The sequence below is a fragment of the Capricornis sumatraensis genome, chromosome 22, assembly GCF_032405125.1.
Source record: "Capricornis sumatraensis isolate serow.1 chromosome 22, serow.2, whole genome shotgun sequence".
NCBI lineage: Eukaryota > Metazoa > Chordata > Mammalia > Artiodactyla > Bovidae > Capricornis > Capricornis sumatraensis.
In genome coordinates this window covers 42991476-43011270 of record NC_091090.1, presented here as the reverse complement: position 1 = coordinate 43011270, position 19795 = coordinate 42991476, and the positions used below count along the sequence as shown (strand labels likewise).

The 19795-nt window shown below is 40.0% G+C and overlaps 1 protein-coding gene across 1 annotated transcript in view; it reads right to left on the bottom strand.

Annotated features, from left to right (window-relative positions):
- The window catches only part of KIF13A (kinesin family member 13A), a 196178-nt gene that overhangs the window by 81017 nt on the left and 95366 nt on the right, over window positions 1-19795 (bottom strand). Inside the window, exons 4-6 of the mRNA XM_068961028.1 lie at window positions 18045-18105; window positions 2066-2158; window positions 863-1043 (exon numbers count right to left, since the gene is read on the bottom strand). Coding sequence (XP_068817129.1) covers window positions 863-1043; window positions 2066-2158; window positions 18045-18105 — 335 coding nt within the window. The remainder of the gene's footprint in view (window positions 1-862; window positions 1044-2065; window positions 2159-18044; window positions 18106-19795) is intronic.

Genomic DNA, 19795 nt, shown 5'->3' with positions numbered 1-19795 from the left:
TATCTCTGATTATATCCTTGATTATACAGCTGCTGAAAGCATTTAAAAAATATTTTTAATAACATGAGAAAGTATTCATCATATTATATAAAAAATTCAGGCTACTGAATTGTATTCAGAGAAGAACCTCAACATACACACTACATATCCACTCCATAGATCTGAGACACCAAAATGCATAAAGTGTTAACAGCAGTTATTTTTGAGTGATGGGATTTTAGGCCATTTTTATTTCTTCTTACACTTTACCTACTTTCTAAATTTTTATATATATTATTCTTAAATCAATAAAAATGTTAATTAAAAGATAAATGGCCCTTTCCTTCCTCTATGAATCAAACTCATCTGGTTTTTATCACCTAGCTTTTAAAAAATACAGATGCCTGGGTTTCCTCCTGGGTCTACTGAATCATCAGCCCTAAGGGACTGGCTCAGGCCAGTGTCGCATTAAAAAGCCTCCGAGTGATTCCAATGTACATTCCCGGAAGAGAATGGCTTGTCTAGCCCAGGTCACTCACAGCCTTAGACCGCTTTACCTCCAGTTTAGAGCAGATGGAAATACCACTGTGTCATTCTTAACTCAGCAAATAAATATGAATAAACCATAGTGGCAAAAATACCAAAACAGTAAAAACAGTCGTCTAAATGGCATAGGTAAGCAACTTTATACATGAGCGTAGGATAAACTATGAATCCTGGGTATACCGACAGGCTTTAAGAAGCTGATATCTCACAGTAAAACGATCTAAAACTGGAGTGGTGACCGAGGGCTTCAAACACATAAACTCACTTGCAACTTTAACTTCAGGATCATTTAAAACTACTACCCCTGTTACAAGGTTCGTGTCAACCACTAACTTACCCTTTGGGGTCTAAAAGATCCCGGACTTTCTCATTATAGATTTCCATATAGGATACTTCCACTTTAAAGGTCTGTGACTCATTCTGCTCCAGAGAGATCCTTTGAAATAAAGCACAGCAGAGCCTTGGGATGAGCCCTCGCTGCTCAGCATTGCCCATCATGGAGAAGGATTTTCCTGAGCCTGTGGAGAAAGGTGAGCAGAAAGAGAGGAGGATGGTAGAGGACGCAACGTGTAACGCTTCAAATGTACAAGTGTGTCCTGCACATTGGCCAAGGTCACACAGGAGAAGGAGACAGACAATCTGGCCCCCAGAGCCAGGCCCTCGGACACCAGAGTTACTGTTCCTTCTATTACATTCCTGACCGCCAGTCTGACTTTTACTGTGAGACCCGGAGAGTATCTCCTTTACAGATGGATGCATACTAATGTAAGCACTACAAATATGTAATCTTCAAAAGTATATATAGTAAAAAGGAATTACTGTATAGCACAGGCAACTCTGTTCGAGATTATGTAATAGCTTAAATATGTATAACAATCATTTGGCTGGACACCTGAAACTAACACTGTTAATCAACTATACTCCAACATACGACAGAAAAGTTTAAAAAGTGTGTAAATATCAACTATACATCAAGTAACATTAACATATTTGACCCGCAAAATATTTCACACTTTTGAAAGTGCTTTGCTATATATTCTCCTTGATGTCCCATGATGTGACAATATGCAGTATTGTTATCATTTAATTAATTGATTCCAACTTTATAGTTGAAATAATGGGTGGCTCACAGTGTTACTTGCTGAACCACTAGTATAGTTTTGTTTAATAACCTATCATCACTTCTATATCCTGTAAAGTCCTCCGTATAGGATGATAGATACTAAGAGTTTTTCTACAGTTTTTCACTATAACATTTGTACTAAGAAACTGGTAATTATTTTCCTAGCTCAAATACAGGTTAAAACTGTAATTTAGGAAAATGACACTTAATAGTTTGAAACTAGCATGCTCACTAACACTTAAATTACTTCATTCCACAACTGTTGAACCTTCAAAAAGACTACTTTTGATCATTTAATTCAGCTAAACCTGTGAAGTCAGAAGCATTTTTCTACGGCTTTCCAAAGTGTTTTCTATCTCTATGTTTTAAGAAATGTACATTTAATGTCACTGACTGTACAGAAAAGCAGCTACTTACCTGTCTGTCCATATGCAAAAATGCAAGCATTATACCCCTGAAAGGCTTTCTCGAGAATTCCTTCCCCAAGGCACTTGAAAACCACTTCTTGACCTAAAAAAACAAAAATAAAAAGACTGATTTTTCTTGACATATTTGTATTAGTAACTGAGCCCCAGTCACTAGCAACATTCTCTCAATCCAAAAGAGATGTTGAGTGTATTGCATACCAGGGCTGTGGATTAAGAGCATAATGAATGCAATTTTATTATTTATTCTTCTACACCGTAACTCAGTACCTGGGACAATTTATCATTCTACCTACTGCTTCCCTCTAAGACATTTCTCTGTTTCCTGTGGGTCACATCGAAGCATCATTTGAATTCGGTTTAGTTCCTTTTCCTGAGTTAGTATGAAAGCGTCATTCAATATAAACTGCCTTGTCTCCCCACCTGGATCCTGAGTTTCTGATGAGCAGGAACCATGTCGCCCACATCTTGGTATGTGTGTGGCCCGCTGCACCTAGCGTGGTGCTAAGTACATGCCACGTGCTGAGAAACCATTCATCGCTGGTAGAGGAGGTGTGCTGAGCACAGGTAACCCACAGGTGTTCCCATGGGGGTTAGGGAACAAGTTCTCATCTGTGAGTCTTTCTACAGCTCGCTGCGACTCCTAGGGGTGTTCCGTCATGGACTATTTATGTCATGTAGTGCCCAGCTGAAGAGTAAAGGTGTGAAAATCTTTTTAAACATTTAATGAGTCATTTACCGCCTTTTAAAATGGATGTCTTTCTAACATGCAATCCCCACCATCAAGAGAATTAAAGTGATTTTCTCCTTCCTCTGTGCAGAAATTACTGGTTGAAGTACCTCTTTCCTTTACTGGAGCCCCTGACTCCAGTCCACAATCTGTTTATCTCTGTAATCCTAGTGCCTAGTACGAAATGCTTAATAAATGTTTGTCCAGAGAATTAGTCAGTTTAATCATTTTATCCAAATGACAATTCCTTTTACATTTGGAAATAATGCAATATAACATAAGCTCTTGGGGGTATGTTTTTCTTTCATGCAACTGATTTTAGCAGTCTCATTATATTATGACATATCACAGCTACAGAATGGGACTCAAATTAAAAGTGTAAACATGAAACAATATTTTCAATCATCAGGTTGGCAAAAACACACACACATACACAACACACAACAATATCCAATATAGCTGAACTGAAGAAATAGGTATTTTCATAAACTGTTGATGGGAGAATGAATGAATGCAGCCATTCTAAGCCATTTCTCACAGTACCAAGAAAAAGGAATATTTCCTGGCTCTCTGGCCCACTATCGGGCATCTGCCCTAGAGACCCACTCCCCAAGAGACCCCAGTAAAAGGATGTTCACACAGCATTATTTATAATACTGAAAGTTAGAATCAAGTTAAATGCCAATTAGTAAGGGAGTAGTAGATACATAAAATTTATTTTATATGATGGAATATTTAAACACACCATCTTAAAAAAACAAGCAAAACAAATCTATGTGTTTAAGCAATGCTAGAATTCAAAAACATTGTTTTTTAAAAAGTCGTGCTCAGACTGTACATATAATGTAAAAATTTATGTCCAAGAGTATGTATGTGTGTTTTCTATGTGTGCTAAAGTTAAAAAAAATTGGATCAGAAGAAAATATACCAAATTTATATAAACTTAGTTCTCAACTTCTGAGTTCTACAAAAGAGGCATTTAAAACATGTTGGTGGAATATGTGGATTTTTTTTTTTAGAAGATTATAACTGTAAGGGGCTTCCTAAAAATAAGGGTTAGGAAGACTACCTAAAGATTATTGTACGTGCACATACACAAATACATGAAGAATAAAGTACTGTCAAAATTCTTATCCACTAAAGACACATTTCCAAAATTGCCTTTATGTTATAGTTAACTATAAGAGTCTTGTGCTCATTAAGAAAACATCTAGAAACTGGAGCCTATTATACAGAGTGAAGTAAGTCAGAAAGAAAAATACCAATACAGTATATTACTGCATATATATGGAATTTAGAAAGATGGTAATGATGATCTTATTGCAAGACAGCAAAAGAGACACAGATATAAAGAACAGACTTTTGGACTCTGTGGGAGAAGGCGAGGGTGGGATGATTTGAGAGAATAGCATTGAAACATGTATATTACCATATGTGAAATAGATCACCAGTCCAAGTTTGATGCATGAAACAGGGTACTCAAAGCTGGTGCACTGGGAAAACCCTGAGGGGTGGGATGGGGAGGGAGGTGGGAGAGGGGTTCAGGATAGGGGGACACATGTATACCCATGGCTGATTCATGTCAATGTATGGCAAAAACCACTACATAATTAGCCTCCAATTAAAATAAATTAATTTTTTTAAAAGAAATTATCTCACCCACCTTGTTGCCAGTCTTTCATATCCACTGATATTTTTTTCTCATATATTTGCTCAAAGGACTTTCCTTATTCCACATGTATTCCCAAGGCCCATGCCAAAACACAGGCTTAAGTCTGGACCTGAGCCCTTTAGTGCAGAATTACACTACACCCCTGTAGCGTAGGGGAATGAAACACAGCTTCTGCTCAGGCTTGTGCGACCTGATGGTGGTTCCTAGCCAGGACTCAAGTGCCATCGAAAGCCTTCAAAAAGCACCGCTTTCTTGGCACAAACAGATGAATGGAGCAATCTTGTTTGATCTTCCACACTGGTTAACCAGCCCCGAGAAAGGGAATCGGGTGAGGGTGGGGACAAGATGCTTTAAGACTTGGCTGGATCAAACATCCTGACCGTGATTCGTGATTTTGACTCATATTTAGTAACTTGAAAAAATAAAAAAGCAAGAACTTGACTCGATGAAAAGGACTTAACTGCAGAGAAGCACTGTGGTCAAAGAGCTTTTACTCTGGTTTCAGAGTTTGAAGTCATTAACTCATCAAGGATTTACATCTGTTCTTTTATCAGGGAGTGAGATGGAATACTTTCTGGTTTCTGCTCTGATGCTGAGTAGGCTGGAATTATGAGGGATTATTTTCTCAATGTTTTTTTTCAAGGCCAGGTCACGAGGTTTCATTTACCGTGGTAGGAAAGACCTTTTTAAACCAAAGATCATTAACAGAAAGGAAAAAAAAAAAAAAAAAACCACCCAAGAATGAATGCTATATATAGAGCTATATGAAACAGGTTTATGATGAATCAACTGATAACAACAACTCAGGGTATGTAAACTCAAGTTGCACTAAAAACAACAAATGATAAAAGAATGTTCCAGGTAAAAATACAAGAATAAATTTCAGCTTGACCTATTTCTAAATTATTGCAAATATTAAACAGGATATGAATTAACCTATTTAACCTGTATTATTGTTGCTATTTAGTTGCTAAGTTGTCTGACTCTGTCAGCCAGGCTCCTCCGTCCATGGGATTTCCCAGGCAAGAATACTGGAGTGGGTTGCCATTTCCTTCTCCAGGGGGAAGAGGTCTTACCTACCAAGGGATTGAATTCGTCTCCTGCTTAGCAAGTGGATTCTTTACCACTGAGCCGCCAGGGAAACCCATTAAACCTATATACCTTTATTATTTATGTTAAGAAAAATTAACTTTTTTGTCAACTGCTCTGTTTGTAGTACAATTTACATATTCTATCTATATCACTGCATCTGTGCAATACCCAGATATGGTAGGTATGGACTGTGATCAATAAGGAGATGAGGGGGCCACTAAGAAAGTGGAAGTCATTTGCCCAAGACGTGGCCACCAGAGAGAGGCAGGACCTGGTATATGGGTGATGACTCCCAGATGGACCGAGGCCCATCCATCATCAGTGACTCAGGCCGAATGACACTGGAAATCAGTTACTCCCATCTCTGGTTTCCATGGTAATTTTTTTTTTAAAAAAACAAACTCTCAGAACCCATTACACTCCAGTACCTTTTCCCCCACATCTTTCTACACCACTGAATTATGAGCTCCTTTGAAAACAAGAGCTGTGGTATCTTAGCAGAGTACCTGGCACACGTATGCACTCTTAATTACAGAATTGTCCCTGGTGACATTGCTGTTCTCAGATTAATGTGTATTTTTTTTTCAGAGAAAACTTTTATTTAAATACATCATAAACATAGCGTAAACAGATCGTATTTGGAAGCTGAAAAGCCTTCAGTGCTACCCAGATCCTTCATCGTCCGTCTAATGTGTATTTAACTGGGGGCCCCTTTCCTCGTGAATGATGGCAAAGGTTTCAAAATACTGTTTGTTGAACTTAAAAAAAGTTAATTGTAGGATTTACACTTTGGTCAAAATATAGCTGTTTCTGAAATTCCAATGAGCCCCAAAGACCACAATAGTCTTTGTTGAACAAGGTAGCAAGGGTGTGAACACACACATGTCAACGTCATCTGTAACTACCAACTGAATAATTTTGACAAAAATTACAGATTCTAGTGACACCCATATTACCTCCTAGTCATTAAAACAAAATCTACGTGACTGAAAAAAATAACTCAGTCTTTTTGATGTCCACTAAATGTTTACGTAAGTTTTCCAAGAAGTCAAGGTCTTTTAGTTAAGTACTTAGTTACATTTGACAGACAATGTAATTCAGACTTACTGTATTTCATAAAGTTTTGGTTATAACTAGGAAAGGAAAAAAACTGGGAACACAAAATGGAATATGAAAAAGTAGAAAACAATTATACTCTGTTTCTGAAAAGAATCTTTCTTCTTTCTGTCTTTAAATAGCTACCCCCAAAGCACAATTTATAAAAGGGTAAATACAAAGAACCATATTGTAAAGTCCATGGATTTTTACAAATCTAAGCAAGGCTGGATTCTAGCAAGACTAGAATCCATTTTATCACTATGGCTTCATGTCTCGAGAGAAATTTACTCTTAAGACAAGAAATAATGAACACTTTCCCTGTTCTACAAAAATACATCAACATTATATTTTTTAATAGCCCCGCTTAGTTTCTGCTGTATGCTTTACTGAGTCAGTTTCCTATTAGAGATACTCAGGTTGTTTCCTTTTTCTTTTTTTCTGCAGTATTTATCCTTACATATTTATCTATGTACACTTTTCTATTAATTTTACCAGGCAAAACTCCAAAAACATTGAATTACTAACTCCTCTAGCAATGCAAGAGTCTTTTTTTCTACAACTTCAACAATGCTATTATCATTCTTCCTGATTGTGATTAACAGAAAAAGCAAGCTCCTTGCTTTGTTAAATTAAAATTTTCCTTTCCTTAGTTTATTGTCCATTTGTATTTACTCTTCAGTAAATTGACTGAGTCCTATGTTTACTTGTATAAATCAATTGGTTTAGTAATTGCTTAAGTATTCATTCAAAAATGCCCATCATTTATTAAGGATATTAACCTTTGGTCTGTCACATGTTGTACATATTTCTCCCAGTCTGTCATTTACCTTTCAGTCTTATGTTGTTCTTTGTCATACAAAAGCTTTTGGTCTTTCACATTCAAATCTCTTCTTTTCCTTTATGATTTTCGTTTATGGTATACATTACACTTTCAAAATCCTTCTGGATTATCATTACCTCAAGTTACATAGCTATTTACACATCTCTTCTTCTAGTCTTATTTTGTTTTTTCCAGTTTTATTTCCAAACTTGAATGCTACTTATCAGCTGTGTAACCTTGGGCAAGATCTCCTTTATTAATACAACAGGAATAATACTTGTTCTCTTTCTGAATTGCTGGTGTGATTTAATAAGGCAGTACAGTAAAGCACTTACCAGAGTGTCTGGCCAGTGTAAGTCTAGAATATATTTTAGCTAATATCCATAATTAATATCATCTCTTAAATTTTTAACCAACTAAAACTAATTTTGGTATAAAGATAGAGGCACTCATTTAATTATTTTTCCTTAAATAGCTCCTCCATCTTTGCAACAAATCAGTGAGACAATCCAATCCCATTTTCAAGATAAAAGACACTTATTCTTAGAAACAAAAATTAGGAATCATTTGTTGCTATTTCTCTAGCGCCTCTAGGGGTCCCACTTTCAAAGTTTTATGATGGTGTACTCACATGTGAGAGAAAAAAGGGAGCATGTGAACAAGTGTGTGTGTGTTCTCGGTCATAATGAGAAGAGGAAGAAGAAACAGTATCATTAATTATTCGGAGCTGTACATGCCAACCCAGGTTGTCCAGCAGAGGAAAGATATTTACCATTTTTTAATAACATTAAGATATCTCAGAAAGGTACAGGGAAAAAAGCAACTTAATAAATCATATCAATAAAACTAAACAGAAGTATTCTCTACAGAGCTCCCCTCTTTTTTTTTTCTGTTTTATTCTGGTGCCTTGTAGCTTGATGAATCCCTGCCTGGGGTTCTCCTTTATCAATTCTTTGGTTTGGTGACTGTCAATCACCACTGGTACAATAAACAAACATTTAAAAAAAGCCAAGACTGTCTCCCAAAGCCTAAAAATTCCACCTAGGTGCCACACACTCTTCTGCCCTCCTCAGCATAATCAGTTTTTCATGACACATGAACAGTGGCTACACTTCACTCTGTGATGGACAGAGAATATTAACCATCAAAGACCCCTTACACAGTCGAGTAAGGAGAGTCTGGTTTATCCAAAAGTCTGAAGGTGTTTGTTTTTACTTTGTTCCTTTCTAAACACAGGAATCCCTTTTTTTCAGTACAGGAAAAAGCAACTTGTCCACTGCTTTTAGAAGCTTAGTTAACTAACAAAAAAAAAGGAGCTGCTTCTGCTGGATGGTGGGAAGTGGGGAATGCATAAAAGATGCCCTGCTCCCACCCTTAATGTTTCCTGACTCCAGTTCACAAATGGAATGAAGTGCCCTTGTCTAGGAGAATGCGTGTCAGCCCAGAAAGGGAAGCCAGAAGTCCCGATGGAAGCAGAAGGATCTATGAGAATTTCTTCCTGTCCCAGACATACCACGCGTAGGCACAACTTGGTCCAACCCAAGAGCCTGTGGCTTGTCTGCAGGATCCCTGCCCAACAGGAGACAGCCACTCTGCCGATGCCAGCTCCACGTGCCAGGTGCGGGGAGTCCACGGGGCAAACCTGACCTCACTTGTTCAGAACCATGACCAACATGCCAATTTCCTCTGTGGGGCTTATGATTAGACGCCTATAGCCGTGTGGACAAGTCTTAAAACACAGGCATGCCTGCAGCAACCCACAACACAATGTCAGAACTGTAGAAAGGGCTCCTGATTGGAATTTCTGCAAGCCAAGTCACAGAAGACCTGACCCACCCAGCCCTGAGTCACACATGGTACAGACCTCTCCACTGCTAACACCCTGAGTCTCCACACTTGTGCACAGCCTGTCCCTCCTGGGAACAGCAGTAATGGCCTCAGAGCTACCAGGCATGTGCACTGGGAGCTGAGGAAGCAAGGGAATTCTCTCTATAGCAGGGCCCTGGTACCAAAGTACAGAGGAAGAGAAACCAGGGGAGTGGGAAAGTGCATACCACACGTACGCCAACTCTGCACAGTGGCTACGCTCTAGGAAAAGCGAGAACAAACTAATAGGGCATGACCTTGGGACTTCCTAGTGGTCCAGTGGGTAAGACTATGAACTTCCAGTGCAGGGACACATGTTCGATCCCTGGTCAGGGAGCTAAGATTTCACATGCCAGGCAGCGTGGCCAAAAAACCCCCAGAAACTCAAAAAGGGCACGTGCATGCATGCTTCATCACTTCAGTCATGTCTAACTCTTGCAACCCCATGGACTGTAACCCAGGAGGTTCCTCTGTCCATAGGGCTCTCCAGGCAAGAATACTGGAGTGAGTTGCCATTTCCTTTTCCAGGGGATCTTCCCAACTCAGGGATCGAACCCACATCTCCTGAGTCTCCTGCACTGCAGGCGGATTCTTTACCACTGAGCCACCGGGAAAGCCCCGAAGAGGGCACAATCTTATCTCATTCACAATCTGCATGAATCAAGCCAGCTTCACATGGATCAGGGCTGACCAAAGCACTCAGTTTGGAGATCCAGGGTTGGACACAACATAAGCACAGAATATTTCTAAAGTAGTGACCTAGAAGAGCAGTCAGAATTTTAACACCATTTTATCACTTTAAACAGAACCTCCAGTCTTCCTTCTTTCTCCCATCTCTTTTCTCACTGGAGTTAGAGTGAAAAAATAAAATGCATATATTTATGACCTGGAATTCCTGGGCTTGCGCGTTTGGGAGGGTGTTTTTCCACTCCTAACCGAGGCTGACAGCCCTGGCGACTGTGACGAGTCTGGACTTGGCAGGTGGCACGGCTCCCAAGCCAAGCACCTGGACTGGGTGAGAGACGTCAGGCTCCACACACAAACCCGAAGGGGCGAGGGCTGCACCTCGGTAAATCTCTCCCCCAATTAGCACAACTCTCAGAAACGGTCACAAGTAGAGGCCTTAAACCTGGTTGACATTAAATGACCCCAAACTACAGACTTTAGATAGCAGAACTAGGGCTTTCAAGGCTTGACTCGGTGACATGAGATTTAAGTTTTAGTCAACTACAGAAGGTTGCCCTCGAGGGGCTGGGTAAGAACCAGGACCCCGAGAATCTAGGCCTGGAGCATTAAGGTCGACACGGGCCGTTTTCCACAGTGGCCTCTGGGAGCGGCCAGCCCCACAGTCCGCAGCAGCCCTCCTCACAGCACGGCCTGGGTGACTCACCCGGACAGACGTGCCCAGCCCAGCGACAGCGCTGGGGCCCGTCACGAGCTGGCGGTGAACTTCAGTGCCTTTTTCTGTCACCTGATAAAGTGGCTGAGTCATGGGGGGAGGAGGGTCAGGCATCGGGGTCCTGGAGGAAAGACCTGTGGGGCCTGCCTCAGCAGAAAACGCATTTTGGAGTTATTTTCAGGAGGGTGCTTTCACATTCAACAGCTGCTGAAAAAGTCACTGTGTCTCATCCCCACCTGCTTGACGGTTTGCCACAGTCTCTGACACAGAGGCAGGTCTGACTCAGTATCTCTTCTGGACTGTGGGGTGCCTGGGACTGACAGCACTTGAGGCGAGGGAAGAAGAAAGCCAAACCAAACACAGGCAATCAGGATTCCAGAGAACTTCCGACAGGAGGGAGAAGGCGAACAGTATTATTCCTGGCTAGATGCCAAGCCAGAACACTTCAACAGTATGATTTCCTAAGCACAGCCTCCTGCTGGGATGAGAGAAAAGAGTGGAGGGCCCAGGATTGCAGCAGAATCCACAAAGTCCTCACACGTACTTGTCATGGACCCAAATTCACCTTTACCACTGCATTCAGTTCTCCTACAAGTAGCAGGGCCTCTCTGAACCTCAGTCTCCTCTTTTGTAAAATGGGGCCAATATCAGATTCTACTGATTGGGCATTTTGACAATTAAATGATCTGCTGCAGGTAAAGGAATGAGCGCAGTGCTGGGAACCTAGTGCTCTGGATTCTATTGTCTGTTGTTATTATTATTATCCACCCCATAAACGCACCCAGGTAAGTTAAGCAATGTCTCTGGGTGCCAAGAAATAACTCTAGGGCAGGGTTCCCCAACCTCCAGGATCTAATACCTAATGATCTGAAGTGGAGCGGATGTAACAATAATAGAAATAAAGCACACGATAAATGTAATGTGCTTGAATCATCCTGAACTCCCCGCCCAGTCCATGGAGAAATTGTCTTCCATGAAACCAATCCCTAGGGTCAAAAAGCTTGGGGACTGCGGCCCTAAGCAATGTGTATGCATGCTCAGTTGCTCAGCATGTCTGACTCTTTGCAACTCCATGAACTGTAGCCCACCAGGCTTCTCTGTCCATGGAATTATCCAGGAAGGAATACTGGAGTGGGTTGCCATTTTCTCCTCCAGGGGATCTTCCCTAGCCAGGGATCGAACCCACATCTCCTGCACTGCAGGTGGATTCTTTACCTCTGAGCTACGAGGGACGCCCCAAGGAATAGATGTGGACAAAGAAAGGAAAGCGGAAGAAGGTAGGGTTGGGTGGGATTAAAAAATCTGGGAGTAGAGATGAGAAAAAAGAATACACATATACTCTTTTAAAAAATGTAACAGTATCAGCCTAGCCTACTCCAAAAAATTTTTCTTAACTGACCTTCACTTACCCAATTTTCTGAATTAACGAACAGTCTCTCTTCCCCAGTAAAATACCCTGGGGCATGCCCGCTGCATACTAAATCATCCAGCTGGTAGACAACTCTCTAGACTCCCACCAGATGAGTTATGTTCTTACAAAGGGTCAGCTGTGTTTGCTCCTAGACTGGCTTATATCAATTGCACTTCTCCACAATTACATAATTAACACATGCAAAAAGGGAGTTGCTAGTTTTAAGAAAACAAGGTTGGATGCTTAGGGACAACTTGATAAGGGTGAGTCACTAAAACAACTTTCAAATTAGGAATGGGTGAGAATTTGGAAAAGACAAAGAAAAATCTAGAAGGATTCTACAGTCAGATTGTTTCATAAACATCTTTTTAAGATGGCATGCTCCACTTCCAGTGAATCTCTAACTTTTCACATAGTCAAGTACTATTGCTTCTCATAATCACAGGGAAAACTTCCACAGTTTTGACAAACTTAATAGCTAACAATTATTGAGTATTAATTCTATGATGCAAGGTACTTGCTGAGGATTTATATACACTTGAATATTTTTTAAAAAAGAATACAATATGCTAAAATGAATACTTTGGAACTCTGCTTAAAAATTGGTTTTATTTTGGCTACTGTCACTTTTTAGAATGTAAATTTTGATGCACAGCTAAATAATATGAAACAGAAATTGTTTCTACCTCTGAGCACATAAACTTTCCCATCAAGAGAACAGACTCAGACATGGCTACTCTCCCCACAGAGATTGCCCATGGCTAGGGGGCACTCAGCCGGCCCCTCATGGTACAAAGAAACATTAGTAGAACAAGAATCAGATGAAAAACATTTATCCTGAATTGCAGGGTATTACAAAAACTGAAAACACAGGCTTCAGCAAATCTGAGCAACAGACCATATGGTGAGAACTGTTATATAATTTCTAAGTCAACAGTTTGGACTCTCAGGTCAGGAAACGTTCATGTCCACACAGATTGCCCAGAAATGCCATCACAGACCAATTTCTATTTGGTATGAAGATTTATAGAAAAACAGGTTTATGAAAAATATTCTAATAGGAAGGAAAGTGAAACCAAGGTTACTGGAAGTCATTGTTATTTGCCAACCTGACACATTTTAGGCGTATGATAAAAAAATGTGTTGGTTTATGGCCAAGAAGTCCTTAAATGAAATTAGCAGTGATTTAAACATTTACAAAGACCTATTATCTGTTATGGTGCTCTAAAATTTCACTATAATAACCTTTTTTTAATTACTGAAAATAATGGAGAAGTAATGGTTTTCTTAATAATGGGCCTTCAGCAGATCACTTGCTGACTTTTTAATCCCAAGTGTGGATCTATGTTTATGTATATATATTTATGGGCTTGGGAAAGGAAGGAGAATTGGGTTTATGTAGAAATGCCATGTTTTGAATGCCTAATTCTGCAGGTTACTTGTTTTTTTTTTAAGCCCTGTCACAAAGGTTTTTGCTTAAAGATTCAGAACAATGCACAGACAAGCATTATTATGACTCACTAACCAAAAGGTAGTAATAAGCGATAATATAATTAAAATGTGCAATGTCTCAAAGCATGATTCAATGCAATTCAAACGGCTTAACAAACAAGCCTTTGATTTGCCTCTGAAAAGTCCACTGCAACAGCTGTGCGGCCAGCATAAAATGTCTGATTCATGTTTAATCCGAGAGCTGGAGGAGATCTGAGACCATTCTAGGCTATAGATCCTCCCTCTACAGATGAAGAAAAAGACACTCCCAAAGTTTAGCAGTTTGTGGCAAAACCAGGTCTCATAGATACCAGCACGTACAATGCATTTTCTCTCCAAAGGACTGATGCTACTATCCTTACTACTGCTACAGTGAGACAGTGATAAAGGTGATGATAAATATTAAGTGAGCTTTTCCTATGGTTTAAGGTACTTTACATGAACGGGTCATTCAGTTCTCAAATCAACCTATGGGAGCAGGATTAATATAATTCTATAACCTAAGAGGAAACAGAACTCACCTGACCCGACACAGATAAAAAGGTGCTGGAGGCGGGATTGGAACCCAGGCAGTTTGATTTAAAAGCCCACATGCTTCCACCACTCCACCCAACCCAGTGCTGTGCCCTTAAACCTACTACAGAATTACAGATTTCTACAGCAGCCTGAGAGTGGAAGCTCTTGCTTGGTGCAGTAGCCTTTAATAAATAGAGTAACATAAAACGTAACTTAGAATTGAACATTGACACACCCCATGAAATCAAGAGCCTCCCTTTGCTCTTTCAGTCCAGGCACTCATCTTGCTCCCTCCCACCTCCTTTCTGGCCCCCGAGTTTTGAGAGCTGCCTCAAGAGCTCTGATTCAGTATCAATGATGCCATTCTTTATTGAGCCTGACAAATAGGTCGGTTTCAGGAACTATGTGCTTCCCCTTCTCCGTTTCCTCTATGCCCAATCAGAGAATGAATGCTTCTATCTTAATGTTTCCATTCACAATTAAGACAGAATTGCATTTTTTTTTAACTAAACAGAAAAGAAATCAAACTATAATTCAATATAAAATAAAACTTGACTATATGGTGGAAACCAATACGATATTGTAAAGCAATATCTTCCAATTAAAAATAAATATTGAATTTAAAAAAAAGTAAAATTAGTATAGAAACCACTCAACTAATCTACTAGCAATATATTTAGTAGGCAGATTATTTGCAATGAGTATCAAAAAACCTAAGAGAGTGGTGAGCAAGAATTTTACTGCTGAGGTGGTCACAGCATTTGCACAACAAGAATGTCTAAAGAATAAGAAACTTTCTCCCCACACTCTGTAAATAGATGCTACTCTATCAATCAAGAAGATCCTATTTCAGGCTAACTGGAACATGGAATTTACTGTGATCATGCAAACAAAGATTTAGTAAAGTTTAGGCTATCAGTATGTTTAGAAAGCATTTTTATCTATTTATATTTTCATCAACATACTATATGTAGTGAAAAGCTACAGAAATCTTGACTTTCACATTTGAATTTTATCATCTGTACTTAATAAAGTTATTTCCAGTAGGAAAAAAGTTTACATTCAGAGGCATAAGTGATACATTGCAGAATACCAGGATGGTCTCTATGGGTAGTTAATGGAGGACATGATTGTAGAGATGTGAAAAAGGAAGAGAAAAACAATCTTCCTAAAACATTTATTAACCACATCATTCCAACAGCCTCTTTTTTTTTTTTTTAACAGTTCTTAGCCTAGATTTTTAAAATTTCCTGTTATCGGGCTTCACTCAACATGTACAAGTAAGTCTCTCACTGACTCCCCATAAGATGCATCTTCTGCTTGGACCGGTGTTACACACCATGCTCACTTCCACTTCTGCACCCTCACTCCTGAAAAAGCCAAATGAAGTATTTGCGGGCACCTTCCACTGGCCAGCTCATGCAGGTACCTACAGAACCCTCATAACATCTAAGTACTATAATTGACATGCTTCCCATTTTACAGAAAAGAAACTATAGCTCAGAGAGATTAAATTGTCTAAGAGAATCAAAGCAAGCGTCCTGAGACTTAAACCAGAACGGACTTCAGAGTCCACAGGCTTTCCTTGACACCATACGCTTCTTCTCGTCTGGATGCCCTCCATACTGTGCGTGTGCTCACTCCTGCCCGACTCTTTGCAACCCCATGGACTGTACCCTGCCAGCCTCCTCTGTCCATGGAATTCTCCAGGCAAGAATACTGGAGTGGGTGGCCATTTCCTCCTCCAGGGGATCTTCCCCACCCACCCAGGGATCGAACTCACATCTCCTGCATCGGCAGGTGGATTCTTTACTACTGAGTCACCTGGGAAGCCTGCCTTCCATACTGCCCTTTGGTTAAATCTATGCTAAACTTTTATGTCCAGTTACAGTCCCACTTCCTCTATGATTTCTTCCCAGGCCACTTCAGTCTTTTCAGATTTTGCCTCTCCTTGGGTTTTCTATAGTACTTAAAACCTGTAATATTTTGAGCTTAAATATTATCTCCAAATGCCTGGAGATTTTGTTTGTTTGCATTCTTTTGCTTTCCAACTTAGGTTTTAATTTCTCAAGGGCTTCCTTGGCTGCACACACAGTAGGGGTTTAATGAATATTTAAGGAACTATTCTGAATCTTCCTGGCTTCCTGGGTTAAATAAGAAGAACAATCACACAGGGCTGGAGCACAGAATGGATGGTAGGGAGACAGGAAGCAGCGGGTAGGGAAGGTAGATGGGGTTATATATTAATAATAAAGGACCTTAAATGTCATCCAAGGAGTATAGATTTTATCTATAAGTGATGAGGAGTCCTCTAAAGTATTTGAGAATTTCGTAAGAGTTTTAATCCAGGGAGCTATATCGGACTACATCCGGAATAACATCAATTGAACAGAATGAGAGACTGTGCTTTGTATAGCCATAGCATTTGTCCTCATTTGCTTCTGTCACAGTATGAAGTGTTTTATTTAAATCCAAAAGCACACACCCAGAATGAAAATACACACAGCGCTAACAGTCAAGGCAGACTCTGTAGAATATATTATCTAGCATCTCAAAGGACTAATAAAAAGACAAATTAATTACAGCCAACATTAAAAAATTATTTATTCACATTAATAACATACACTGCTGAAGTTGCAGAAATGATGTTTGGAAAGAAGGCTTATTTACCCAATGTGAGCCCCGGAAGGAATTTTCCAACTTCAAGATTAACTTTTGAAAAAGCTATATATCAAATAATTTCTCAGCAAATTTTCTTTATGTCGCAAGGAAAAGGTTATCAAGAAACAAAATTTCCTACAAGCAGATGACTTCCTTTGCCTTCTAATCTTTTAAGATCTACAGCCTCTCCATCATCCTCTTGCCCTTTCGTTCAGTAAATGGAAAAATCAGTCAACTGAGATTCCTTTTTTTGAATATTTATTTATGTTTGTGTGTATTTATTTAGCTGCACCAGGTCTTAGTTAGTCATGTGGACTCTTAGTTACAGCATGCGGGATCCAGCTTCCTGACCAGGGATGGAACCTGGGCCCCCTGCATTGGGAGCTTGGAGTCTTAGCCACTGGACCACCAGGGAAGTAAGTCCCAGCTGAGATTTTCATAAGTAGAAGTAAGGAGAAAATGCTCACTAAGACGATGTATTTAAGAAAAGCGGTCACAGTCAGAAGGAGAGGAATGAAGACCTCCTCCAGTAAAACAAGTGCTTCCCGCTTGAGCTTATTTTAACTCTTAGGAAAGGTAAAGGTTCACCTGTGATCACAAATAATAAAATTATTAATAGCAGTCATTTGTATTTAACGAAATAGGGATAAAATGCCTCAAAAGGAAGGAACAGTAGCAAAATGTGGGGCCAGGAGGCCATGTTTCCCTGAAGAAAGAAGAGCTTCAGCTCACATCACCACTGACTACTCTAGAACACTCAGGACGTGAGAGGGTCCTGAAAACCAACAGCATCTGTGCTTTGCTTGTTTAAATGAGCAGAGCATCCTCTACAAGTCCGAGATGAGGGAAGACAGGACACATTCAACCTCCTTTTCGTGTGATAACCACAATACAGCTCGAGGTGTTTCCCTGTTATCTCTAATCCTTGAAACACCTCTAAAGATACTTCATATCCCCTTTACAGGTGAAGAACCTGAAGCTTAAAGAGCTTGGGGGCAGGGAGGGGGAACCTGTCTTCAGTTTCTCAGCAAGTACATGGCTGAACCAGATTCTGAAACCAAATCTTACTGGCTTCAAAGCCCACATGCTAGAACTGGAAAGAATGAGTGCAAATTTTATGGAAAAAACAGGAACCTGGAATAATTAAAGAAAACTGACGTAACGGAAGAAGAGGCCAGAGGCTCAACATCAAGCAGAGAGAGACAATCAACTTACCAGCATATTTTGTAGTGTTAGATTCATCCATGGACCAAAAGCAATAATCAAATGCAAATACCTGGATGAAAGAACAGAATATTAAACTTAAAAACTTATTAACTTCCACGAGTAAATCAGACTGAAAAAAAAATCACTGATGAGGATGCCTGCTTCTGTCTGATTTAAAAGAACAAACAAAAACCAGAAGTCTGATGCTTTATTAACCCTGAAGTTTCTTTCAGACTAAACTGGCTATTTTCTTGTATTACAAGAAATACAAGGTTATTTTCTTGTATTAGAGTAAACTGTATAAGAAAATTGCTACTTACTCCATATTCAAACAAACAGACCTCTTAGCCAAAGTATTTTAAATGATACATTTAGTGAGAAAAGACGATGGCTTCTCTCCCAAGTCTGCAGTTTCAGCAGATGCTGAAATGGTGGACCAGGTAGACCTTCTATGGTGGACCTTCCATGGCGTCACAAGAAATACTAAAGTGATCAACTTTCACTGAAATCAGTCCTACCTAACTTTCCATGACCCTATCATTTCTAGCATAGCTAAAGGTTTGTCAAAACTTTCCACATTTCCAGAAATCTTAGACTCCCAATCCTGGGCCAAGTATTGTTAATATATCAATTCACTCTTGCATGCTTTAGCTTTTTGTATAGTTACTGAATGCCTACTATGTACTAGGAATGGTTGATGCAGCTCTATCAGTTCAGTTCAGTTGCTCAGTCGTGTCCAACTCTTTGCGACCCTGTGGACTGCAGCACTCCAAGCTTCCCTGCTCCATAAAGACACACCTCTAACCGCTGTTTTCCATGCGTATGACCATCACTCATGTTCCAGCCATCTTTACCACATGCACAGGGCAATGCTCCCCAAAGTACGCACCAAGGGACAGCAGTTTCCTGAGATAGTCCATGAAATAAAGATTACACCATGTTGGAAATGGTACATATTTTCCCTGTTTAAGATTTTCTATGCAATTCTCAATATTAAAGGTGCTGAAAAGTCTTCAGCAAATAAACCCATTTTTTTAAAAATTCATTTGTATCAGAGTATAGTTGCTTTACCATGTTGTGTTTCTACTGTACAGCAAAATGAATCAGCCATACATATATGGGGATATATATGGGGACATATATCCCCTCCCTTCTGGACTGTCCTTCCCATTCAGGTCACCACAGCACATTAGGTAGAATTTCCTGTTATGTACAGTATGTTCTCATTAGTTATCTATTTTTCAGATAGTATCGACAGTATATATATATTAAACATCAATCCCAATCTCCCAATTCTTCCCATCTCCCCTTTCCCCCTTGGTATCCATACATAAACTCATTTGATTGTGTAACTTTATTTCTCCAATTTCTTTTGATGAGGAGACCCTTTCTTGTTGTTTAGTCGCCAAGTCATGTCCAACTCTTTGCGACCCCATGGCCTATAGCCTGCCAGGCTCCTCTGTCCATGGGATTTCCCAGGCAAGAATACTGGAGTGGGTTGCCATTTCCTTCTCCAGGGGATCTTTCTGACCTAAGGATGGACCCTGTGTCTCCTGCTTGGCAGGCAGATTCTTTACCACTGAGCCACCTGGGAAGCCCAGCAACCCTTTCTTGAGTAACAGCCATTAACGTGCCCTGAAGCTAATGTTTCTCAGCATCACCCTCCTATTCCTCAAGGTAACTGACTCAGGTGACTCAGCAGCTTGGCTCCTTGTCCCAGCCTTCCCCGCTCCCCCATGCAACTCCAATAGTAAAATTCA